The sequence below is a fragment of the Danio rerio genome, chromosome 3, assembly GCF_052040795.2.
Source record: "Danio rerio strain M-AB ecotype USA chromosome 3, GRCz13ab, whole genome shotgun sequence".
In the NCBI taxonomy this organism is placed as follows: domain Eukaryota; kingdom Metazoa; phylum Chordata; class Actinopteri; order Cypriniformes; family Danionidae; genus Danio; species Danio rerio.
Genome location: NC_141023.1, coordinates 13180767 through 13207500, shown reverse-complemented (window position 1 = coordinate 13207500; position 26734 = coordinate 13180767). Strand labels below are relative to the sequence as shown.

The following is a 26734-nucleotide window of genomic DNA, read 5'->3' as shown; positions in this document are numbered from 1 at the left end:
GCTATGGAGTTGATTGACAGCTTAGACTGATGATGTATCAAAGCTTCTTGCCAGTATGAACAGTTAAACACAACCCCCATGTCTCTATCACACTGCAGCATGACAATATCAGTCTGAACCTCTTTAATGGCAGTCTATGGGACAGTTGCTAGGGTGCAGTATCTGGTTGTTAGGGTGTGGCTAGAAAGTTAAAAGGCCATCAGTGATTGGCTGCTGGCTAGACTGAGTTAAATGAGCTCAGCCATTAGTCTGTAGGACAGTCTGATGCAGAGTTATGAGCTCACAAAGTTTGATCCCATGTAAAGTCAATGAGAGTCTTTTGCAATGGAAGTCTATGGGACGGTTTCTAGGGTCCAAAAGTGGTTGCTAGGGCGTGGCCAGAAAGTTTAAAGGTGATCAGTCATTGGCAGTTTGATAGTCTGAGTTAAATGAGCCCAGTTAGAAGTCTGTGTGACATTCTGATGCGGAGTTATGAGGTCACAAAGTTTGATCCAATGTTACGTCTATGGGATTTTTCCGACGGTCCCGGGACGTTTTTCGGGAAACCGAAAGTCGGATCAGTCGGAAAGGATATAGCAACTCGAGTCAGAATAGTTCGGAGGTCTGACCCAAGTTTGATGGTCATAGCTTGAATGGCCTAGGAGGAGATAGAGTTTAATTTTTAGTCTCAGAAGAAGAATAATATAGAAAAATAAAAATAATAATAATAAGTTTAATAGGATAACAGTAGTCTGGCTTGCTACACAAGCCAGCCTAACTAGATATTAAAGTTTGAGGACAAACTTTATGGTGGCTTGAAAAGCCGAATCTGAAAGTTTGAAGTGGTTTTAAAGTGTAAATAGAATGTTAGTATGATTTTAGCTTGAATTAACATATTACTAGCATGAATTAGCATGTTAGTAGCATGATTCTTACATGAATTAGCATGTTGTTAGCATGATTTTAGCATGAATTAGCATGTTACTAGCATGATTCTAGCATGAATTAGCATGTTGTTAGTATGATTCTAGCATGAATTAGCATGTTACTAGCATGATTCTAGCATGAATTAGCATGCTACTAGGATAATTCTAGCATGAATTAGCATGTTACTAGCATGATTCTAGCATGAATTAGCATGTTGTTAGCATAATTCTAGCATAAATTAGCATGTTACTAGCATGATTCTAGCATGAATTAGCATGTTGTTAGCATGATTCTAACATGAATTAGCATTTTACTAGGCGGTTGCTAGGGTGTTTTAAGTGGTTGCTAGGTGGTTGCTAAGGTGGTGCAAGGCAGTTGCTAAGGTGGTCTGACTAGTTGCTAGGTGGTTGCTAAGGTGTTGCTAGACGGTTGCTAGGGTGTTTAGAATGGTTGCTAGGTGGTTGCTAAGGTGGTGCTAGGCAGTTGCTAAGGTGTTCTCACTAGTTGCTAAGTGGTTACTAAGGTGTTGCAAGGTGGTCGCTAGGGTATTCTGAGTGGTTGCTAGGTGGTTGCTAAGGAGTTGCTAGGCGGTTGCTATGGTGTTCTGAGTGATTGCTAAGGTGTTGCTAGGTGGTTGCTAAGGTGTCCTAAGTGGTTGCTAGGTGGTTGCTAGGGTATTCTGAGTGGTTGCTAAGGCGTTGCTAGGTGGTTGCTAGGGTGTCCTGAGTGGTTGCTAGGTGGTTGCTAAGGTGTTGCTAGGTGGTTGCTAGGGTGTCCTGAGTGGTTGCTAGGTGGTTGCTAAGGTGTTGCTAGGCGGTTGCTAGGGTGTTCTGAGTGGTTGCTAGGTGGTTGCTAAGGTGTCCTAAGTGGTTGCTAAGGTGTTGCTAGGCGGTTGCTAGGGTGTAGTAAGTGGTTGCTAGGTGGTTGCTAAGGTGTTGCTAGGCGGTTGCTAGGGTGTTCTGAGTGGTTGCTAGGTGGTTGCTAAGGTGTTGCTAGGTGGTTGCTAAGGTGTCCTAAGTGGTTGCTAGATGGTTGCTAGGGTATTCTGAGTGGTTGCTAAGGTGTTGCTAGGTGGTTGCTAGGGTGTCCTGAGTGGTTGCTAGGTGGTTGCTAAGGTGTTGCTAGGCGGTTGCTAGGGTGTCCTGAGTGGTTGCTAGTTAGTTGCTAAGGCGTTACTAGGCAGTTGCTAGAGTGTTCTGAGTGGTTGCTAGGTGGTTGCTAAGGTGTTGCTAGGTGGTTGCTAAGGTATTCTGAGTGGTTGCTAAGGCGTTGCTAGGCGGTTGCTAGGGTGTCCTGAGTGGTCGCTAGGCCCTTACTAAGGCATTACTAGGCCGTTGCTAGGTGGTTGCTAGGCGGTTGCTAGGGTAATTTGGGTGGTTGCTAGGCAGTTGCTAGGGTACCCTGGTTGGTTACTAGGCAAGCCTCACATACATGCTTGATAAAACATTTATACTTAGTAAGCATTTCTAGCAAGTTACAGTACTTGGCTAGTCAATATTAGCATGTAGCTAGTCACTGCTAGCATGTGTAGCATATAGGAAGTTCCGTTTGCTAGCATGAGTCAAACGAGCCAATCTCCAAGTCTCTACGATGTTCTGATGCTGAGATATAGCTGTTGATGAATGGTTGCTAGGGTATTCTGTTTTGTTGCTATGGGCGAGGTTACAGAGTGAACTTGAATGTGGTTGGTTGTCTTAGTCAAAGAACCAACCCCCATGTCTCTATGACACTGCTTTGCAAAGATATGCATCTTGGCCTATTTTAATGGAAGTCTACGGGACAGTTGCTAGGGTGCAGTATGTGGTAGTTAGGGGTGTGGCTAGAAAGTTAAAAGCTCATCAGTTATTGGCAGTTTGGTAGTCTGAGTTAAATGAGCTCAGCCATTAGTCTCTATGACAGTCTGATGCAGAGTTATGAGCTCACAAAGTTTGATCCCATGTTAAGTCAATGAGAGTCTTTTGTAATGGAAGTCTACGGGACAGCTGCTAGGGTGCAGTATGTGGTAGTTAGGGGTGTGGCTAGAAAGTTAAAAGCTCATCAGTTATTGGCAGTTTGGTAGTCTGAGTTAAATGAGCTCAGCCATTAGTCTGTATGACAGTCTGATGCAGAGTTATGAGCTCACAAAGTTTGATCCCATGTTAAGTCAATGAGAGTCTTTTACAATGGAAGTCTACGGGACAGTTGCTAGGGTGCCATAAGTGGTTGCTAGGGAGTGGCTAGTAAGTCTAAAGGTCATCAGTGATTGGCTACTGAGTTGAATGAGGCCTGACTCTAGTCTGTAGGACAGACTGATGCAGAGTTATGAGCTCACAAAGGTTGACTCAATGTTAAGTCAATGGCAGTCTTTTACAATGGAAGTCTATGGGACAGTTGCTAGGGTGCCAAAAGTGGTTGCTAGGGAGTGGCTAGTAAGTTAAAAGGTCATCAGTTATTGGCTGCTGGCTAGACTGAGTTAAATGAGCCCAGTTAGAAGTCTGTAGGACAGTCTGATGCAGAGTTATGAGGTCACAAAGTTTGACCCAATGTTAAGTCAATGGGAATTTTGGGAATTTTCCGGGTCGTTTTTCGGAAAACCGAAAGTCGGATCAGTCGGAAAGGATATAGCAACCCGAGTCAGACCAGTTTGAAGGTTTGACGAAAGTTTGAAGTATGAAGCTTGAAAAGTTTAGGAGGAGATACACTTAGAAATTAGTCTCAGAAGAATAAGAAGAAGAAGAATAACTAGACAGTAAAGTTCGTCGAGACAAACTTTGAGGCTGGCTTGACAAAGCCTGTTGGTAATAGTTTATTTAGTTTAAAAACAGTTTGAAAAAGTATAAGTAGCATGTTATTAGCATGATTCTAGCATAGATTAGCATGTTATTAGCATGAATTAGCATCTTATTAGTACGTTTCTAGCATGGATTAGCATGTTATTAGCATGAATTAGCATGATTCTAGCACGATTTAGCATGTTACTAGCATAATTCTAGCATGAATTAGTGTGTTATTAGCATGATTGTAGTAAAATTAGCATGTTACTAGCATGATTCTAGCATGAATTAGCATGTTATTAGCAAGATTCTAGCATGAATTAGCATGTTATTAGCTAGATTCTACTATGAACTAGCATGTCACTAGCATGATTCTAGTATGAATTAGCATGTCACTAGCATGAGTCTAGTATGAATTAACATGTTACTAGCATGATTTTAGTATAAATTAGCATGTTATTAGCATGATTCTAGCATGAATTAGCATGTTATTAGCATGATTCTAGTATGAATTAGCATGTCACTATTATGAGTCTAGCATGAATTAGCATGTTACTAGCATGATTCTAGTATAAATTAGCATGCTATTAGCTTGATTCTAGCATGAATAAGCATGTTACTAGCATGATTCTAGCATGAATTAGCATGTTATTAGCATGATTCTAGTATGAGTTAGCATGTTATTAGCATGATTCTAGCATAAGTTAGCATGTTACTAGCATGATTCTAGCATGAATTAGCATGTTACTAGCATGATTCTAGCATAAATAAGCATGTTACTAGCATGATTCTAGGATGAACTAGCATGATTCCAGTATGAATTAGCATGTTACTAGCATGAGTCTAGTATGAATTAGCATGTCATTAGCATGATTCTAGTATGAATTAGCATGTTATTAGCACGATTCTAGCATGAATTAGCATGTTACTAGCAAGATTCCAGTATGAATTAGCATGTTATTAGCATGATTCTAGCATGAATTAGCATGTTACTAGCATGATTCCAGTATGAATTAGCATGTTACTAGCATGATTCTAGCATGAATTAGCATGTTACTAGCACGATTTTAGCATGAATTAGCATGATTCTAACATGAAGTTAGCATGTTGTTAGCATGATTCTAGCATGAATTAGCATGTGCTAAGGTGTTGCTAGGTGGTTGCTAAGGTGTTGCTAGACGGTTGCTAGGGTGTCCTAAGTGGTTGCTAGGTGGTTGCTAAGGTGTTGCTAGGCGGTTGCTAGGGTGTTTTGAGTGGTTGCTAGGTGTTTGCTAAGGTGTTGCTAGGTGGTTGCTAAGGTGTCCTAAGTGGTTGCTAGATGGTTGCTAGGGTATTCTGAGTGGTTGCTAAGGCGTAGCTAGGTGGTTGCTAGGGTGTTCTGAGTGGTTGCTAGGTGGTTGCTAAGGTGTTGCTAGGTGGTTGCTAGGGTGTTCTGAGTGGTTGCTAGGTGGTTGCTAAGGTGTTGCTAGGCGGTTGCTAAGGTGTCCCAAGTAGTTGCTAGGTGGTTGCTAAGGTGTTGCTAGGTGGTTGCTAAGGTATTCTTAGTGGTTGCTAAGGCGTTGCTAGGCGGTTGCTAGGGTGTCCTGAGTGGTCGCTAGGCCCTTACTAAGGCATTACTAGGCCGTTGCTAGGTGGTTGCTAGGTGGTTGCTAGGGTAATTTGGGTGGTTGATAGGCAGTTGCTAGGGTACCCTGGTTGGTTACTAGGCAAGCCTCACATACATGCTTGATAAAACATTTATACTTAGTAAGCATTTCTAGCAAGTTACAGTACTTGGCTAGTCAATATTAGCATGTAGCTAATCATTGCTAGCATGTGTAGGAACTTTAGGAAGTTCCGTTTGCTAGCATGAGTCAAACGAGCCAATCTCCAAGTCTCTACGATGTTCTGATGCTGAGATATAGCTGTTGATGAATGGTTGCTAGGGTACTCTGTTTTGTTGCTATGGGCGAGGTTGCTAGGGTACTCTGTTTTGTTGCTATGGGTGAGGTTACAGAGTGCACTTGAATGTGGTTGGCTGTCTAAGTCAAATGAACCAACCCCCATGTCTCTATGACACTGCTATGCAAAGATATGCATCTTGGCCTATTTTAATGGAAGTCTATGGAATCAATTTGGGGGCGTGGCTTGTGAGCTTCATTATCATATTGAGATGCTCATTGGTTGTCTGAGTCAGATGAGCCATCCCCCAAGTCAATAGGACACTGCTAAGCAAAGATATGCATGTAGGCCAGTTATTAACATGAGTCTAGTATGAATTAGCATGTTACTAGCATAATTCTTGTACAAACTAGCATGTCATTAGCATGTTTCCAGTATGAGTTAGCATGTCATTAGCATGATTAGCATATGAGTAGCATGTTGCTAGCATGATTGGCATGTCATTAGCATGTTAGAATTATAAGCATTTGATAGCACAGCTAATTACATTCTATAGGACAGTTGCTAGGGTGCAGTATGTGGTAGTTAGGGGTGTGGCTAGAAAGTTAAAAGGCCATCAGTGATTGGCTGCTGGCTAGACTGAGTTAAATGAGCTTAGCCATTAGTCTCTATGACAGTCTGATGCTGAGTTATGAGCTCACAAAGTTTGATCCCATGTAAAGTCAATGAGAGTCTTTTGTAATAGAAGTCTACAGGACAGTTACTAGGGTGCAGTATGTGGTAGTTAGGGGTGTGGCTAGAAAGTTAAAAGCTCATCAGTTATTGGCAGATTGGTAGTCGGAGTTAAATGAGCTCAGCCATTAGTCTGTAGGACAGTCTGATGCAGAGTTATGAGCTCACAAAGTTTGATCCCATGTTAAGTCAATGAGAGTCTTTTGTAATGGAAGTCTACGGGACAGTTGCTAGGGTGCAGTATGTGGTAGTTAGGGGTGTGGCTACAAAGTTAAAAGCTCATCAGTTATTGGCAGATTGGTAGTCGGAGTTAAATGAGCTCAGCCATTAGTCTGTAGGATAGTCTGTTTCAGAGTTATTAGCTCACAAAGTTTGATCCCATGTAAAGTCAATGAGAGTCTTTGTAATGGAAGTCTACGGGACAGTTGCTAGGGTGCAGTATGTGGTAGTTAGGGGTGTGGCTAGAAAGTTAAAAGCTCATCAGTTATTGGCAGTTTGGTATTCGGAGTTAAATGAGCCCAGCCATTAGTCTGTAGGACAGTCTGATTCAGAGTTATGAGCTCACAAAGTTTGATCCCATGTTAAGTCAATGAGAGTCTATTGAATGGAAGTCTATGGGACAGTTACTAGGGTCCAAAAGTGGTTGCTAGGGCGTGGCTAGAAAGTTTAAAGGTGATCAGTCATTGGCAGTTTGATAGTCTGAGTTAAATGAGCCCAGTTAGAAGTCTGTGCAACAGTTTGACGCAGAGTTATGAGGTCACAAAGTTTGATCCAATGTTAAGTCTATGGGATTTTTCCGACAGTCCCGGGACGTTTTTCGGAAAACCGAAAGTCGGATCAGTCGGAAAAGATATAGCATAAAGAGTCAGACCAGTTTGGAGGTCTGGTGTGAGTTTGGTGGTAATAGTTTGAAAGTTCAAGGAGCAGATAGATTTTGAATTTTAGTCTCAGAAGAAGAATAAATAAAAATAATAATAATAAGTTTAAATAGCATAACAGTAGGTTGGCTTTGACAAGCCAGCCTAATAATAAGTTTACGTGAGATAACAGTATGTTGGCTTTTCAAGCCACCATAATAAGTTTAATAGGATAACAGTAGTCTGGCTTGCTACACAAGCCAGCCTAACTAGACAGTAAAGTTCGTCGAGACAAACTTTGAGGCTGGCTTGACAAAGCCTGTTGGTAATAGTTTATTTAGTTTAAAAACAGTTTGAAAAAGTATAAGTAGCATGTTATTAGCATGATTCTAGCATAGATTAGCATGTTATTAGCATGACTTAGCATCTTATTAGTACGTTTCTAGCATGGATTAGCATATTATTAGCATGAATTAGAATGATTCTAGCACGATTTAGCATGTTACTAGCATAATTCTAGCATAAATTAGTGTGTTATTAGCATGATTGTAGTAAAATTAGCATGTTACTACCATGATTCTAGCATGAATTAGCATGTTATTAGCATGATTCTAGCATGAATTAGCATGTTATTAGCAAGATTCTAGTATGAACTAGCATGTCACTAGCATGATTCTAGTATGAATTAGCATGTCACTAGCATGGGTCTAGTATGAATTAACATGTTACTAGCATGATTCTAGTATAAATTAGCATGTTATTAGCATGATTCTAGCATGAATTAGCATGTTATTAGCATGATTCTAGTATAAATTAGCATGTCACTAGCATGAGTCTAGTATGAATTAGCATGTTACTAGCATGATTCTAGTATAAATTAGCATGTTATTAGCATGATTCTAGCATGAATAAGCATGTTACTAGCATGATTCTAGCATGAATTAGCATGTTATTAGCATGATTCTAGTATGAGTTAGCATGTTATTAGCATGATTCTAGCATGAGTTAGCATGTTACTAGCATGATTCTAGCATAAATAAGCATGTTATTAGCATGATTCTAGGATGAACTAGCATGATTCCAGTATGAATTAGCATGTTATTAGCATGATTCTAGCATGAATTAGCATGTTACTAGCATGATTCCAGTATGAATTAGCATGTTACTAGCATGAGTCTAGCATGAATTAGCATGTTACTAGCACGATTTTAGCATGAATTAGCATGATTCTAACATGAAGTTAGCATGTTGTTAGCATGATTCTAGCATGAATTAGCATGTGCTAAGGTGTTGCTAGGTGGTTGCTAAGGTGTTGCTAGACGGTTGCTAGGGTGTCCTAAGTGGTTGCTAGGTGGTTGCTAAGGTGTTGCTAGGCGGTTGCTAGGGTGTTTTGAGTGGTTGCTAGGTGGTTGCTAAGGTGTTGCTAGGTGGTTGCTAAGGTGTCCTAAGTGGTTGCTAGATGGTTGCTAGGGTATTCTGAGTGGTTGCTAAGGCGTTGCTAGATGGTTGCTAGGGTTTTCTGAGTGGTTGCTAGGTGGTTGCTAAGGTGTTGCTAGGTGGTTGCTAGGGTGTCCTGAGTGGTTGCTAGGTGGTTGCTAAGGCGTTGCTAGGCAGTTGCTAGGGTGTTATGAGTGGTTGCTAGGTGGTTGCTAAGGTGTTGCTAGGTGGTTGCTAAGGTATCCCAAGTGGTTGCTAGGTGGTTGCTAAGGTGTTGCTACGTGGTTGCTAAGGCGTTGCTAGGCGGTTGCTAGGGTGTCCTGAGTGGTCTCTAGACCCTTACTAAGGCATTACTAGGCCGTTGCTAGGTGGTTGCTAGGCGGTTACTAAGGTAATTTGGGTGGTTGCTAGGCAGTTGCTAGGGTACCCTGGTTGGTTACTAGGCAAGCCTCACATACATGCTTGATAAAACATTTATACTTAGTAAGCATTTCTAGCAAGTTACAGTACTTGGCTAGTCAATATTAGCATGTAGCTAATCACTGCTAGCATGTGTAGCCTTTAGGAAGTTCCGTTTGCTAGCATGAGTCAAACGAGCCAATCTCCAAGTCTCTACGATGTTCTGATGCTGAGATATAGCTGTTGATGAATGGTTGCTAGGGTACTCTGTTTTGTTGCTATGGGCGTGGTTACAGAGTGTACTTGAATGTGGTTGGCTTTCTAAGTCAAATGAACCAACCCCTATGTCTGTATGACACTGCTATGCAAAGATATGCATCTTGGCCTATTTTAATGGAAGTCTATGGAATCAATTTGGGGGCGTGGCTTGTGAGATTCATTATCATATTGAGATGCTCATTGGTTGTCTGAGTCAGATGAGCCATCCCCCAAGTCAATAGGACACTGCTAAGCAAAGATATGCATGTAGGCCAGTTATTAACATGAGTCTAGTATGAATTAGCATGTTACTAGCATGATTCTAGTACAAATTAGCATGTCATTAGCATGTTTCCAGTATGGGTTAGCATGTCATTAGCATGATTAGCATATGAGTAGCATGTTGCTAGCATGATTGGCATGTCATTAGTATGTTAGAATTATAAGCATTTGATAGCACAGCTAATTACAGTCTATAGGACAGTTGCTAGGGTGCAGTATGTGGTAGTTAGGGGTGTGGCTAGAAAGTTAAAAGCTCATCAGTTATTGGCAGTTTGGTATTCGGAGTTAAATGAGCTCAGCCGTTAGTCTGTAGGACAGTCTGATGCAGAGTTATGAGCTCACAAAGTTTGATCCCATGTTAAGTCAATAAGAGTTTTTTGAATAGAAGTCTATGGGACAGTTGCTAGGGTGCAGTATGTGGTAGTTAGGGGTGTGGCTAGAAAGTTAAAAGGCCATCAGTGATTGGCTGCTGGCTAGACTGAGTTAAATGAGCTCAGCCATTAGTCTGTAAGACAGTCTGATGGAGAGTTATGAGCTCACAAAGTTTGATCCCATGTAAAGTCAATGAGAGTCTTTGTAATAGAAGTCTATGGGACAGTTGCTAGGGTGCAGTATGTGGTAGTTAGGGGTGTGGCTAGAAAGTTTAAAGCTCATCAGTTATTGGTAGTTTGGTAGTCTGAGTTAAATGACCTCAGCCATTAGTCTGTAGGACAGTCTGATTCAGAGTTATGAGCTCACAAAGTTTGATCCCATGTTAAGTCAATGAGAGTCTTTTGAATGGAAGTCTATGGGACAGTTTCTAGGGTCCAAAAGTGGTTGCTAGGGCGTGGCTAGAAAGTTTAAAGGTGATCAGTCATTGGCAGTTTGATAGTCAGAGTTAAATGAGCCCAGTTAGAAGTCTGTGCGACAGTCTGACGCAGAGTTACGAGGTCACAAAGTTTGGTCCAATGTTAAGTCTATGGGATTTTTCCGACAGTCCCGGGACGTTTTTCGGAAAACCGAAAGTCGGATCAGTCTGAGGAGATATAGCAACCCGAGTCAGAATAGTTCGGAGGTCTGGTGTGAGTTTGGTGGTAATAGCTTGAAAGCTCTAGGAGGAGATGCGTTTTGTTTTTTAGTCTCAGAAGAAGAAGAATAATAAGTTTATATAGCATATCAGTAGTCTGGCTTTGACAAGCCAGCCTAATAAGTTTAAGTGAGATAACAGTATGTTGGCTTTTCAAGCCACCATAATAAATTATTAAAAAATAATATTAATAGAAATTAATAAAAGGCCTGTCGTTAATAATTAATGTCCAACTCTTGTTAATACATTGTGTAGCTACAGGTATATTGTATATTAATTATCAATAACTAAAAGGAAAGTGTTGACGAAAACCTTTTGGACGTTTTTAAATAAAAATTTTGAACTTAATCTAGACTCTTAGTTTTTTTTTAAATGTAGATAAATATGTTAATAGCGTATTAAACGTTTCCAATAATCAAATATTACATTATAATACTAAAGTACAAGCACGAAAGTAATATTGGACGGCATATTTAAACCATATATACTGCACAGTTGATGGCAAACTTATTATTAACGTTAAATAAACTTTTTGGACTTAATTGTAGTGTTTTTAAACAATAAAAAATGTTAACAGCCTTTATCAAACGATTTCAGTAATCAAAAATTAAGTTAAAACACTCAAAATACAAGCACGTTAGACTATAACAACAACCATATACAGTATATTTACCAGTAGTATAGATTTCTACACCTCATCGACTGACAAACAAGACTGGATTGTTGAACTGCCTATTAGGTCACGTGTTGCTGTAAGCCATCACTGATTGGCTGCGCGATTTCCTCTTTCGTACTTCATCGCATCATACCTGCCTGTTTTCTGCACAACAAACTGTAAATAAATTTGAGATTTCTTCAACTACAGGTTTGTGAATCTAATAGAAGTGTCTACTTTCTTCTAGGTTGTTATAAAGGTACCTGATATTGACAGCGCTGTTGATCAGTTTTACAGATTACTTTCGGTTTAGCCAAAGTCGAAGTGCTTATATTAGATATGAAGAGTTCATTTGCTGAATCAAATAACTCCGTTTTTATTTATTTTAATAAACAGTGTGTGTTTGTTGAGTTCATTAGGATTAAGCACGGTTGCAGAAAAAAAAGAAAGCCTATTAACTGAATAAACAGCTTTTGTGCAGTTTCATCTACGTACTTGAGAAATTTCTTACATCTTTAACTAGAGTAAAGAATTGATTGATTAACATTTATTTATCGTGAAAACGTCTTATATTATTACCAAAAGTAAAAGTTGATTATGATAACTAGACATTAAGCTTACAAATAATATACGCTCACCGGCCACTTTATTAGGTACACCTGTGTAACTGCTTGTTAACGCAATTTTCTGATCTTCCAATCACATGGCAGGAACTCAATGCATTTAGGCATGTAGACATGGTCAAGATGGACTGCTGCATTTCAAACTGAGCATCAGAATGGAAAAGAAAGGTGATTTAGGTCACTTTCAACGTGGCATGGTTGTTGGTGCCAGAGCGGCTGGTCTGAGTATTTCAGAAACTGCTTATCTACTGGGATTTTCACGCACAACCATCTCTAGGGTGTACAGAGAATGGTCTGAAAAAGAGAAAATATCCAGAGAGCAGCAGTTCATTGGGCGCAAATGCCTTGTTGATGCCAGAGGTCAGAGGAGAATGGCTAGACTTGTTCCAGCTGATAGAAAGGCAACAGTAGGGCAACAGAGGTATGAGCAGGTATGAGTAAGAGCATCTCTGAAAGCACAACACATCCAACCTTGAGGCAGATGGGCTACAGCAGCAGAAGACCACACCGGGTGCCATTTCTGTCAGCTAAGAACAGGAAACTGAGGCTACAATTCGCACAGGCTCACCAAAATTGGACAATAGAAGATTGGAAAAACGTTTCCTGCTCTGATAAGTCTCGATTTCTGCTGTGACATTCGGATGGTCGGGTCAGAATTTGGAGTCAACGACATGAAAGCATGGATCCATCCAGTTCAGGCTGGTGGTGCTGGTGTAATGATGTAGAGTGATATTTTCTTGGCACTCTTTGGGCCCATTAGTACCAATTGAGCATCGTGTTACTGATTTACTGATGAAACTACTGATCATAATAAATGAAAGAATTGAGGTAAAGTTATTTTTATATTCGCACATTCATTCAGTGACAGCCTGTGACACGCTTCCTATACTGCCTACCATGGTACATTGAATATTTGGTCTGAAATCTCATGCAAGTATGATTTGAAACATTAGCACTGTTTATTTGACTGAACAATGTTGTACTCTGATAGTCTTTGGCTGCTAATATGATTTCACTATTTAGGATTTGCAAAGAATACTTTTCTGAAATTATATTACTAAGGAGAAAGTCAGAAAGTGTGAATATGAAACCAACTTTACCTCAATAATGAAATGTAGTAATTGTATGCATCATGTTAAAGTTGTTTTACAATTTTACAGAAGCTGATGAAAAACAATGGCACATGATCAGGGTAAGTGTTATCAAAGACACAATCAATGCACCGTAATTTAAATAATGTTGTCATCATAATAAATTGAACAAATTTTTCCTGGTTTAATAATTGATTTGTGACTTTTTGTGATGTGCAGATGCTGAGTTTGTGGACACACACTTCGAAGCTCTCATTCAGAGATGTACATCTGTGATGTCCATCGCTGATAAACTGTATGAAAAAAGAGCGTTCAGCTGGGAAATGTATTCGAAGATCACAAACGCAACTTCAAGAGAGAACCAAAAAAGAGAGCTCTCGAACATTGTGAAATCTGGAGGATGTGATCTAAAATCTTTTTACCAAGTACTGCAAGAACTCCAGCCAGATGTTATTCAAGAGCTTGGAGGTAAGTGATATTGGACAACATATTTAAACCATATATATATTGTAGAGGTGATGGCAAACTAACTAGCCCCTTTATGATATTTTTTAAGCTTTATGAAATATTTCCAAAGTGCTATTAAACAGAGTAAGAACATTTTCACAGTATATGCTATAATATTTCCTGTTCTGGAGAAAGTTATGTTTATTTTCATTCAGCTGGAATGAAAGCAGTTTTACTTTAAAAAGAAAAACTAAGGTCAATATTCAGGCTGCACAATATATCGTTTTAGCATCGATATCGTAATGTGCGAATCTGCAATAGTCACGTCACAGGATCTGCAATGTCAAGTCTGGATCGCTGAGTGTTTTTAAGGCCTGTGACTGTAGGCTTTAAAGTGAATTTAAACCATTTAAGCACAAGAAATGATCAAGTTTGCTGCTTTAACAAAATGAATTGTGTTTAATTATGTGTACAATCAAGACTATAGACATTTGATTATTGCATTCATGTAGCTCAATACTGTAAGACTCCAACGAAAACCATAAATCACTTTATATTTCAGATTTGTTTTTGTCAGATTGTTTTCATCTGAGCTTTAATTAATTTTATTTAGCATATTTTTGGATAATTTAGTATATTTTATGCAGATACGTTTTCCTACAAAATCATCCCAATCAACACTGTAAGAAATGCAGGGTTAAACACAATTCATTCATATTGTCCCAACACAAACCAATTAAGTTAACTTTACAGATTTAACTAATTTAAATGGATTAAACCTACAAAATAAAATTGTCCCATCAAAATCTCAATAATTGTCAATAATTGTGTTGTTTCAGCTCATTTTAGGGCTTTATTTATATACAAGTAGTTTAAACAAGCAACAAAATTTGTTTTTGAGTGAATGTAAAACTACGTTTTATTCTAAACAGTTAAGTCATATATTAGGAGAAAAACTAAATATCTTAATGTAAATCAGTTTTTCTACCATTGTGCAGCCCTAGTCAATATTATTAGCCCAATAATATAGTCAATTGATATTAGATTGTGTTGGAAAGTGACCAAAATCCAACATCGAGCCAAATTCTTAAACCAACGTCATATTGATGTTTGTTTACTCGTCAGGTATGACAACCAAAGTCCAACATCTGATAGACATCTTGTTGTAACGTCCACACAACATCAAGCTGTAACATCATTAGACGTCGATATTTGGTTGATTTTAGGTTGTGTTGGAAAGTAACCAAAATCCAACATCTTAAACCAACGTCATATTGACATCAAATACTGACATTTATTCGTCAGGTATGGCAACCAAAATCCAACGTCTGATAGACGTCATAGTGGTAACGTTCACACAACGTCAAGGTGTAACATCATTAGACGTTGATATTTGGTTGATTTTAGGTTAGACGTTGGACACGGATGTCGGTCTGACGTTGGGTTCTGACATCAACCCAATTTCATTTCCAAACAAAATGAAACGTCCCCACGATCTCATGTTGATGTCCTGTGCCTGCTGGGATGTACCACTGTCATCATGGCAAAACAAATTAGTTAGTAGAAATTATTTATTAAAACATTTTCTCTCTGTTCCAACAGCACTTGGAATTAAATATATAACATTTACTTTCTGTCAAACAGCACTTGTAAATTATTTTAAAAAGAATTTAAATGTCACAGAAGGGCTAATGATTTTGACTTCAGCTGAATATATAAACACATAAAATCTAAACAAATACTATTTGAACTCAAATTAGGTGAAATGTTTTTTGTCCAGGATCATCCTCACAGACTAGGAATGAAAATCGTGCATCTGAGTCTCACCGTCGGAGCGAAGAACCAACAAGGGCACAAAATATGCCTGACAGACCTGAAGACGCGATTATCAGGTGGAGCCCGTCCTCAATAAAACACAGAAGCAAAATAGAGGAGCTCCGGAAAGATTCCTCCAGAAAAAAAGTGGGAAGCATCTATTTCTCCAAAAGCAATAACTACATGATTGGCTCTGGAGGAAGTGGCATGGTATATCTGGGCTTGAAGGAAGATGGCACTGAGGTGGCCATTAAACGGATATGCAAAGACCCACAGAACAGCAAAGACTTCGAAAATGAGCTGAAGCACCTACGAGATCTAAATCTTGAGAGCAAGAACATCGTCAGGTATGTAGACCTAGCTGAGGATGACGATTTTTATTATCTGGCACTACAGCTGTGTGAAAACGACCTTGTGGAGCACATGAAGAGTCTTGATCAGGAAGTGCGAAACAACAAAGAGTTTGATTTGAGGAAAATAGTGCAGGATGTGCTGCTCGGCCTTCAAGTTCTTCACCGTGCTGGAGTGATACATCGGGATATAAAGCCAAAAAATGTTCTGATAGGTAATACAATGTCTAGCTTTACTGGAAATATGATAAGATGTGCGGTTTGGTTTGTATGTTACTCAAAGGTAACATCCGCTCAACAGATTCAGGGAAAAATGCAAGGCTGGCTGACTTCGGCTTAAGTCGTAAACTGGAGGAGGGCAGAAGCGCAGTGCACACGGCCCGAGCTGGGACACAAGGCTGGGAGGCAACAGAGATCCTCAATCAGTCTGAAAAAAGCGATTACAAGAAGAGCTCAGACATCCAGGTTTGTGATGGTATATACACAGTTCAAATTGAGAATTATCTGCCCTCCTGTGAATTTTTTCTCCTTCAAATATTTCCTAAATGATGTTTAACAGAGCAAGGAATTGTCACTGTGGTAACACTTTAGAACAGGGGTCACCAATCTCGGTCCTGGAGGGCCGGTGTCCCTGCAGGGTTTAGCTCCAACTTGCCTCAACGCTGGCTTCTTAACTGTATTTTAATGATTTATAACTACCTAATAAATTAGTAATAGATCATGATCTAGCTGTTGGTAAATTACTTACTAAAGACTTGTTAAGTATTACTTAATAGTTTCAAAATTTTTTGTTATTGGGACGTTTTTTTCTAAAGTTGCAACTATTCTTTATTTATTAACTGTTAGCAGATGAGGAATAGTTGCAACTTTAGAATAACGTCCCAATAACATACATAAACTATTAACTGATACTCAACTAATATATTGACACACACTTTACAGATCAGTTGTTTATAGTTTGTTTACCATCTACTAACATAAGTGAAATTTCATAGAACTTTTTTTTAATAAAAGTAATTTAATTTTTTTTTTTTTCATCTTCAGCACAAAAAGTGATTTTTTTCTAGTGAAATTTATTCTAGTGATTTGGCCGGAGAGACACCATTCTTAAGAAGAACAGAAGGAGCAGTCGGGAGAGCAGAGAGCACACACACACACACACACACACACACACACACACACACACACACACACACACACACACACACACACACACACACACACACACACACACAGCTACAGTGTTGTGGTGGCTATAATTTAAAATAAAGATATTTACTTACCTGAATCGCCGAACCTGTCTTCTTCCCACAACAACAACGAACTTTACTACAGTATCAAAGCATAATTTTTCATTGTTAAAGTGAAGCGTAAAAGATATCATTCAGAAATGAAGATGCCAGAGCCTTTAATTTCTTTATTCTCATTACTTTGGACGCATTGAAGAAAAAGGAAAAGGGCATTTTCTCAACGGGCAGTGATTTTAACACGTTGCTTTAAACAACAACAAAGATTTTTGTTGTTGTTTTGATGAATCTCTTACCCAAAGAGCAACGACCAAATATTTGAGCTACCCCGGAGCGCTTTTTGTTTGTTTTTGGATTAATATTCAAGGACGTTGCTTTAAACCTTTGTTAATCTGTATATACAGAACGGCATGTATAGCTCTGGGGTCATGAAGTTCTCAGGAGATAACATTATGCTACATTATTATCATTTCATGTGTTTTTTAAAAGGTAAATGAAGGTTTTACAGTGTTTTGTTAATTGCAGATGTCCTATTTAAAAAAACAAGAAAAAAACAAAACAAGTCAAGGCAAGTTTAAATCAAGAGATCAAGCCACAGCAAGGTAAAAAAGTAACAAAAAGCAACTCAAAAGTAATCCAAAAGCAACTCAAAAGTAATTCAAAAGTAACTCAAAAGTAATCCAAAAGCAACTCAAAAGTAATCCAAAAGTAACTCAAAAGATACTAATAAACAACCGTGAGAGATTATCTGCTTTTGCTATCTGTTTATTTCTCTTTGTGCTTTTCATTTCAGGTTGCTGGGATGCTGGTCTACTACATCCTGTCTGATGGAAAACATCCCTTTGGTGGCATAAATGACCGCGAGGACAACATCAGGAAAGGGAAGTGCTGTCTTGACCACATTCAAGATATAGTAGCCAAAGATCTGATTGAATGGATGATCAACAAAGATCCAGCACAAAGATTGAACATTGATGAGGTCCTGATTCACCCTTATTTCTTGGATGAGCACAGGTAAATAATAGGTGGGAATCCCAACGATATGACATTATGATGATACTTGTGTCATCTTGATACAATTTTATTGAGATTTTATGGGGGACCTACTATGCAAACATCACTTTTATAAGGAGTTTAAACACTGTTGTGTGCGACAGTCTGTGAATATAGCCAGATTCTAAAACACTGGCTGAAACGAAAACAAATACTAAAACAGATTCTGCTAAAACACTTTAATTAACATTCTCCTTTTGTAGGTGTCATCAGAGGGAGAAAGCCCCACCCACTAGTGCGGGTCCCGTCCTCATTAGCATAGGTTGTTAGTCTTGTTTTTGAATCTGCCACTATGCTGACACACAGGCATTTGTAGCTCCGGCCTCTTTTGAAAAGAGCACAGTCTCATTTAAAATTTAAACCGACCGTCACCAAAACAGCACAATTAGGACCAAAGTCTAAAAGGGGAAATTTCAAAGAGTTATAATACATTATTTGTTTGGCATGATCCAAATGCAGGTTTACTCAAAGTCAGGCAAGCGATGGTCAATTCAGGTGCAAACAGATATATGTAGACAATCCAGAATCGTGATCCAACACAGGCGAGGGGTCAAAAGGCAGGCGGCTAAACAGGAGAACTGGATAAACAAGGCTAAGATCAAAACACGGGAAAACAAGACCAGGATAACGCGCTGTAATGTCACATTACAGATAAACAAGACTCTGCAAACTGAAGGAGTGAATGTGTGGCTTAAATAGTGTGTGTTAATCAGTCTCTGAAAGTCCTCAGGTGTGCGAATGTAATCAAGCTAAATGAGGAAGCAGGTGTGTGGGCGAAGAGCATGTATGAAGTTGAAGTCCATTTACAAACACATTTGTAGTTCTGTGAGTGAGAATGTTTTCCAGCAACCTCTGGTGGTTAGAGATCGCTGGTGAATGTGACAGGTATTTTGAGCTGAAACTTTGCATACACACTAGGGCAGGGTTTTTCAAAGTCTAAGACAGTGGGCCTCCCTTTTGACACAACTTATCCATTGGCGCCCCCCTCCTCCCAAACACGCACGCACACACGCACAAAAAATTCTGGAGGTTTTCCTGCTACCTCATCATGCTTGGATTCAAGGTGTCGCCGAAGTTTAGCGGGTCTCATGCTGTCATTAGCCAAAATATCTTGACAAACCACACATCAGCTGGTCCTGTCCACGTAAATCCACGTAAATCCTAAACTAAAATACGGATCATCATATCGTCGTCTTTTGGGTTTAAGCCCTGAACTTGAAGGCTTTGAATCGGGGGGTCTCAGAAACCGATCCATTGTATTAGCAGCATAGACTGTAAATTAGCAGGCATATACCTGTATTGGCGGGCTTGCCAAACAGAAGCGAATTCACAGCTATGGCCTTCTGGGTGAAAAAGGTTTTCTTATTTTTTACGTATTATTTTTTTAGCTTTGTTTAATTAAAACGTTTAAACATAATAAAAAATACATATAATAATTAAACTTAATAATTATATTTTTATTATATAATTTTTTTCCCGCGCCACCCCTGACATGCTCTGGCGCCCCCCAGGGGAGGCGCGCCTTACACTTTGAAAACCCCTGCACTAGGGACATCAAAGTTTTATTTTAGATATTGCAAAAAGGGGCATAAGAGGTCACCTTTAAATATGTTGCAGGTTATTACCTTTCAACTTCAGATTATGTCACCCAAGTAAAGAAAACAAAAGGTTTAACTAAACAGAAACTTTACCCAGTTTGTTTATTTCACTTCAATTTTTTTTTCTGCGTCGCATAATAAAGATTTTAAGCAGACAAATTGACAAACTCTTTAATGAAAACCTGTCGATAATGTTGTTTGCACTTTTTATAAACAGTATGAAAAGTCTGGAATCATTTACTTAGCCTTCAAATCCTAGAGTTAATTTTTTTCTTCTTTTGAACATATTTTGAGGTATGTTTCACTGTATTTTTTCCTACTATGGAAGTCAGTGGGTACCAGCATTATTCAAAATATCTTCTTTTGTGTTCAACAGATGAAATAAATACACAGAGATTTAAAAACACATGAAGGAGAGTAAATGATGATCTAAATGGAATTTGTGGGTGAACTAACCCTTAAACTATATTTCTTTAGAGCTCACAAGGCTGCATCCTAGCCTTAGAGCACAGGTGTCAAACTCAGTTTTGGATGGGCTGCAGTTCTGCAAAGTTTAGTTTCAACTTTAATTAAACCTGATCAAGCTAATTGAGTTCTTCAGGCTTGTTTGAAACCTACAGGTAAGTGTGTTGAAGCAGGGTTGGAACTAAACTGTGCAGAGCTGCGGCCCTCCTGTGCCTTAGAGAAACATGCATATGGTACACGTTGAGCTTGAGATGCACTTCCAAAATAAACACCCTTGTGCCTGCACTTTTCTGTTTCTTTCAGGAAATATACAATCCACAAAGAGCTGGGTGACAGGCCTGAAATCCAGAAGTACGAGACCTTAGCAAATCTTTATAATCTCTACAAAGACAAAGGATACACAGAGGGAACAGAACCAACGGCAACACTGGCTCTCAATGACGCCCTCAGTGAACTTAAAATCAAGGACGAGAAAACGTTAGTGTCTGTGTTTTCCTTTTTATCATGATTTACAGAAGACATCAACTAAAGCATTATTCAGCGTAATAACAGTTTATTTAACCAAAACATCTTGAAAAGCATATTTAGAGTTAGATTAACTGAAAAAGAATGGGATGAGTCACACAAAAATATAAATTCGGCTATCATTTACTCATCCACCACTTGTTCCAAACGTGCTTGAGTTTCTTTTTTCTGTTGAACACAAATGAAGACTGATGGAAAAAACAGCCATTGACTTTATAGCATTTTCAGATGTCAATGGATGTTTTTGCTTTAATGTTATGTTTATTGTGAACATTCAATTGAGTACAATCATACAGCATTTCAAGGTATATTGGTTTCTCAATATGTGACCTTAAGTGGTATAAAGATTATATTCATTATTGTCAGGTGTACTTACTACACAGTAGTACTCAAATTTTGTAAATTATGAAATGAACAACAGTATAAAGAGAGAAGAAAAAAAGAAAACAAATAAAATAATATTAAAAAAAATAATAAATAAAATAAAATAATTAAAAATAAATAGAAATTAAAGCACTATTTACATCCAGGGTAAGAACGCTTGTCATAATATAATTCCTTCCAGAATAATCTCAACTGACCATCTTTATTACACACATGGGGATGTCACGCATTACAATTTGAGTGAGTATAACCATATACATGTACATACATAAGCATATATTTATCTATCAGAACATCATCTTCTATTCATTTATAGCAACAAAGTCGGGTCTTCTAACTAAAATATATTCAACCCATTTCCTCCATTTTCTCAGGAATATATCCTTTTTTAAATTGAACACAAAAGTGATTTTTTCCATTGTGTAGATCGTAATAGTTGCCAATGGATGTTTTTTTCAACATTTTTCTGAATATCTTGTATTGTGTTCAACAACAACAACAAAAAAGAAATTTATGAAAAGTTTAGAATCTGAGTACATTTAAGATGACCTGTCCCATTACACTTTCTGTAATTTAGTTATTTAGTAATTAATAATAAGTAAATATAAATATATATATATATATATATATATATATATATATATATATATATATATATATATATATATATATATATATATATATATATATATATATATATATATATATATATATATATATGTATATATATATATATATTGATTGTGCTGAATGGTAGAGGAATATCATTTTACTCATATATTTAGGGTGACCAGATTTCTCAGAGTGTGTATTGGACATTTTTATAAAGGTTATTTGAAACAAAGTCTCTTTGGTTAAAAATACAGTAAAACAGTAGCATTGTGAAATTATAAAAAACATTTTGTTGATAAACCAGAATATCAGTATGATTAGTGAAGGATCATGTCACACTGAAGACTGAAGTAATGATGCTGAAAATTCAGATTTAAGTCACAGGAATAAATTAAAATATCATCACTTAGAAAAACTTTTTCACAGAATTACTGTTTTAATCAAATACATGCAGCTGTAAGAGGCTAAATTACCATATGCATTTGTTTATGTGACAAAACATGTCTTTTTGACTCAAGAAGGTCCATACTGACTACAAAGGCAGAAACTGATGAGATCAGGCCCTGGTGTGTGGACTTTGGGGGTTTTACGATGTGGTCACATGTTGATTGGTCTGTTTGAATGTCTCTGTATTTGAGCTTTAGTCACATGGTCTAGAAAGATACAAAATAGCTAGTAAACTGTGCTCTGCCTGCTCTCTTTCCTGGTCTGTTTTTTTCTGGTCTGCGCTCTCCTGCTCTGCTCCTCTCCTCCCCTGGAGTCTATCTTCTCTGCCTCTTTGAGGCCTACTTGCTCCCTTTCTTTCTCCTTTCTACCTCTGGTTACTATTACTAACTTTAATTTTACATTTAGGCTGGGTACAATTTATATCACACGATTTAACATTTAATATTTCATCATTTTAAACAGTTATTTTGTAATTAATTCAGTTAAAACCATAGCAAGTTATTGTCATTAAATAATTTCAAGTGTTTGTGAATTACTTTTGATTGAACATCAACACTTAATTTCTCCATATTGCAAATACAATACAATCATATAATATCAACGCTCTCCCACATTTATTCTATTAATAATAATATATAATAATTCTATTAATACATAAATATCTAATAATACTGCCCTTATTTTACGTTTTTGGTATGAGATTGCAGACTAGAAATGTACAGTTTTTTACCATCATGCTTTCGGCAGAGCTACAGTTCGAACAACTGTGGTTCCTACACAGCATTTTTATAAAAAATCACTAGAGATTTCTGAATCATTACATACTTTGGTAGTGTATATACAAAGGTAAACTATCAATGTAATTTTAGATAACATGGAATGTAATTAATAAACTATGTTCATGCTGATTTTGGTCCTGCAGGAGACTGGACATCAGTACTATAGTGGGTAAAGATTTAGAAAACCTTTGGAGGCTCTTCAGCACCGCGGAGAAAATCACAGAGGGAAAGAGCTTTTCTAATTGGAAATCAGTGGTGAGCAAAAAACTGAGCCACTCTCTTTGCTTGTGCACTAAAAATATTAAACAAAATTATGACGGCAAATGTTTTCATACTACTCATTTTGATAGTCACAACAAATGTTTTTATGATACTTCTATTAAGTTATTCAGCTTAAGTTTTATTGTTTAGGCTTAAGTACAATGTTCGATTTAATTTTTTAGTCAGTTTGTTTGACGTAGGTCGAGAGTACTCCAAAAGTTAAAATGATTCAACCAAAAAATTTTAAAATCGCCTTCAGGGCTTAGTTTGGCCTTGCTTCACGATTATTGATATTGGTATGACATTAATATTGGTATAACCTTACATTTTAGCAAGTTTTAATCTTTAATGTATGTTTAGTATTATATTTTCAAAGTTATTATGAAGTTTTTAGTATTCATTTTGAGTGATTTTTGTTTGGGGCGACACAGTGTCTCAGTGGTTAGCACTATCGCCTCACAGCAAAAAGGTCACAGGTTCGAGTCCCAGCTGGGTCAGTTGGCATAATACACTTTTACAGTGTATTATAATTATCTTCATTCAGGGATGTGTTATAACAGTAAAGCACACTAATGTGGTCTAACAATAAAGATTTATTTAAAAAATGTTTTATTTGCAGCTTTCAGAAATATGGAAAAATCTTAACAAAAAGCCTCCAGAGGATGTGCTTGGCCTGCTGCGGGTTTTACGCAACAAACAGACACACGAGTAAGTGAAGCAAAAATATTCCTCCGAAGTCTTGGTTTCATTTCTTTTTTTCCTAAGAGATTTTGCTCAATAAAAATCCATATGAAACCAAAATTCATTACGTTTATTTTAGTAGCACACATCGTTAGTCTTAAAGTGAGCAATTGATCAGTGCTAGTTAATCCACTGGAAAAGAGTTCTGGTAATCTTTAATCAAAATCTGACCATGCCGCTCCTTCTCTGATGCTGTCAGTTTGACAGCTTGGGTAAGATATTGCTGCGGTCTCACAGCAAGAAGGTAGCTGGTTCAAGTCCCGACTGTGCCAGTTGACATTTCTGTGTGGAGTTTGCATGCTCTCCTCATGTTGGCGTGGGTTTCCTCTGGGTGCTGCGGTTTCCTCTACAGTCCAAAGAAATGCGCTATATGTAAATTTAATAAAGTAAACTGGCTGTAGTGTGTGTGTGTGTGTGTGTGTGTGTGAGAATGTGAGAGTGTATGAGTGTTTTCCAGCACTGCATTGCTGCTGCGTAAAAATTGTGCCAATATAGTTGACAGTTCATTCCGTTGTGGGAACCCCTGAAAAAGAGACTAAGCTGAAGGAAAATTAATAAATCAATCTTTCATTTACTGCTCCATTATAATTTACAACGAATATGACGACTTCCACTGTTGAGAAATCCAGACATGTAAAAAGAGTCAATAAATGACTAACTAATCTCTTTTGTTCCCGTCAGAAATGTCAGAAAAGAGTTTGAGGAGAAGAAGATTTTCGATCTCTTCCCGGACTACTTCATCAGTTTGCACAGAGTGGCTAAAGAGTTGGGCTGGAATTATTGAAGACGCCCGAAAAGACGTACAACTACAGCATGGTGGAAGTGTTTACAGTTCTCACATTTGACTAACCTCTCAATATTTGTAAAGCACACTGTAAAAAATATCCAGGTTTCCATATTTTATGGTTCATGTTTTTATTTTCCCCCATTTATTTATGCTTTAGAATTGCATTAAGAGACTTTGATAGTTCTTCTGAAAACTTTTAACCTTAAGAAGTTGGAAAAAGTGACTTTAAACTAATACAAATGTTAATAAAAGTGATATATCGTCTAGGTTGGAGTTGTATATAATGGTGCAAAAACCTAGTAATAAACCGCCAGCATTGTCTGTTATTTTACAGACGTATTGCTTTCTATATTGTTTCTTATACATCATATTAGTTTTAAACTCCTAAAATGTCACTAAAACTCACTTTGTTAAACTGTAGAGTTGAATTTTCAACATCAAAGGACAACAGAGCAGAGATAAAAGACCCATAATGCAATTCACAACCATAAATAAACGAAAAACCCAAAATGCGGAAACTGTTAATTAACAGATACTGTTTACAGTGTAGCTCTTGCTGACAAATTTAAGCGCTGTTCTCAAAACCGTTACTTGATAATGCCATCCCACACACTTTACTGTTAAAAACATGGTATAGCTTTCCAAAATTAAATATGGTTATTTATGGCACTTGCACAATGTGAAAACATAAAGATAATGAAGTACTCATATCTCTATTGGGTGTTTATAAAACAAGAAGCAACACCAAAGGCAGGAGGTGATAAACCACATGATGAATGCACACAACTACTAAACATTATCATGGTTCCGCACACCAAAGTACTGCACTAAACATGAATATTAACAATTAAACATTACATTTCAAAAAGAGAAAAAGAAAAGTGAAGTGTCATGCAAGGAATTCTGGGAATGTTCATTTACGGTTATTCACCATATTTAGAAAGGATATTTACTCTTAACCAGGTGACGGGCTTATACTGTGTTATTTAAATATTTTTATATTTTGTACATTTGTCTATTAAATGACAGTGTTCAGCATAATTGAGTACAGCCCATTTTGAAAATGAATATCTTGATCCATTTCTCAGTGAATATAGGCAAAGTATATTGGTGCATTTATACAAAACAGATTTATTAAACAGATATATTTATTCAAATAATATTTTAGTCACCAAACATTTTTAGAAATGGAAAGATAATACAATTAAATACAAGCAAAAAAATTACAAACTACAAAATGTCAACTAATTTTGATAATTTTTTTGCTTCTCTTGATTTTTCCTCTTCTTAAATGTGTATTTAATATTTTTCATTAACATACTGATTTGGCTGTACTAGTTTTTGGAGCGTTATCGTAATTTATTTTGTTAGATAAGCTCCAGATTTGGCTTTAAACCTGACTAATGTACTTTACAAATATACTATTGTAAAGCTTCCTATCGAAAATATTCATTTAAAAGAGATATTTGTGAGGGGTGTACTTATATATGCTGAGCACTGCTTTTGACTATTTGTACATTTCTTTCTCTTCACATTTCTTCTTTATAATTATGTGCACATTTTTTTAAGTGTGTATCTTGTACTTCATTTAATATGGTTTCAAATGAATATTTGACTAATTGAGTCAAATATTGAACACGTGAATGTATGCTCAATTTTGTTTTGTGCTTTAACTGCAGTTAAACACTTTAATATTGCCTTCTTTTTGTAATAATTTGTATTTTATTAATAACACATATGGACCACTGGTTTGTGGACCACAATCACAGTGATCGAAATAAATACTTTGGCAGAAAAAAAAATTACAATTGCGTAACATCTAAATTTTATCACATCGAAAACATTTTGTTGAGTCTTAATTGTTTATGGAAATAGTTGTGCAAAATTTAGTTTTCTTAAAATTGTATTAGATTGATCACTGGCTTTTATGTATGTGAATACATTTCATGTTTGAAAAAGTTGAGTATATATCCTAGATGCACATTCATGAAACAAGAAATAAAAAATATGTTTTGTACAATGCTGTTATTGAGATTCACCAAAGTATTTTCCATACCGCTTAAATTACACTGTTTCCCAGTAGTGCTGGGTACACTCACTGTAAGAATTTATTTATTTATTTACAGTAAATTACATGAGTATCACTTTACAGGATTTAGTTGTAAATAGAACAGTAATGTGTTGTATTCAGAATTTCATTGTGAATTGAATCAAATTAGCATGATTACAGCAAATTACTGTAACATGGGCTATTATCTTTTGCATGTTAGTTATAGGAATCCA

General features: G+C 37.2%; 1 protein-coding gene and 1 long non-coding RNA gene across 4 annotated transcripts; both read left to right on the top strand.

The window, feature by feature from the left end:
• The first annotated feature begins 1495 nt into the window (after positions 1–1495).
• LOC148679718 (uncharacterized) lies at positions 1496–3507 on the top strand. Its single transcript, XR_015941961.1, has 2 exons — positions 1496–1686; positions 1881–3507. It is a non-coding gene; the product is annotated as an uncharacterized LOC148679718 (long non-coding RNA).
• Positions 3508–11367: 7860 nt separating this feature from the next.
• Positions 11368–26471, top strand: LOC141381152 (serine/threonine-protein kinase/endoribonuclease IRE1). Of its 3 annotated transcripts, none has more exons than XM_087244086.1 (10): positions 11368–11436; positions 13010–13041; positions 13160–13408; positions 15168–15767; positions 15854–16017; positions 17593–17813; positions 20219–20392; positions 22806–22917; positions 23543–23631; positions 24346–26471. In XM_087244086.1, the coding sequence occupies exons 2-10, from the start codon at positions 13026–13028 to the stop codon at positions 24446–24448; spliced, it is 1728 nt and encodes a 575-aa protein (XP_087100212.1). In that variant the 5' UTR covers positions 11368–11436; positions 13010–13025; the 3' UTR covers positions 24449–26471. The 3 variants fall into 3 exon arrangements, with proteins under 3 accessions (XP_087100212.1, XP_087100214.1, XP_087100213.1); XM_087244088.1 differs by having other exon boundaries at positions 15148–15767; XM_087244087.1 differs by having other exon boundaries at positions 13160–13412; positions 15259–15767.
• The last annotated feature ends 263 nt before the right edge of the window (positions 26472–26734 follow it).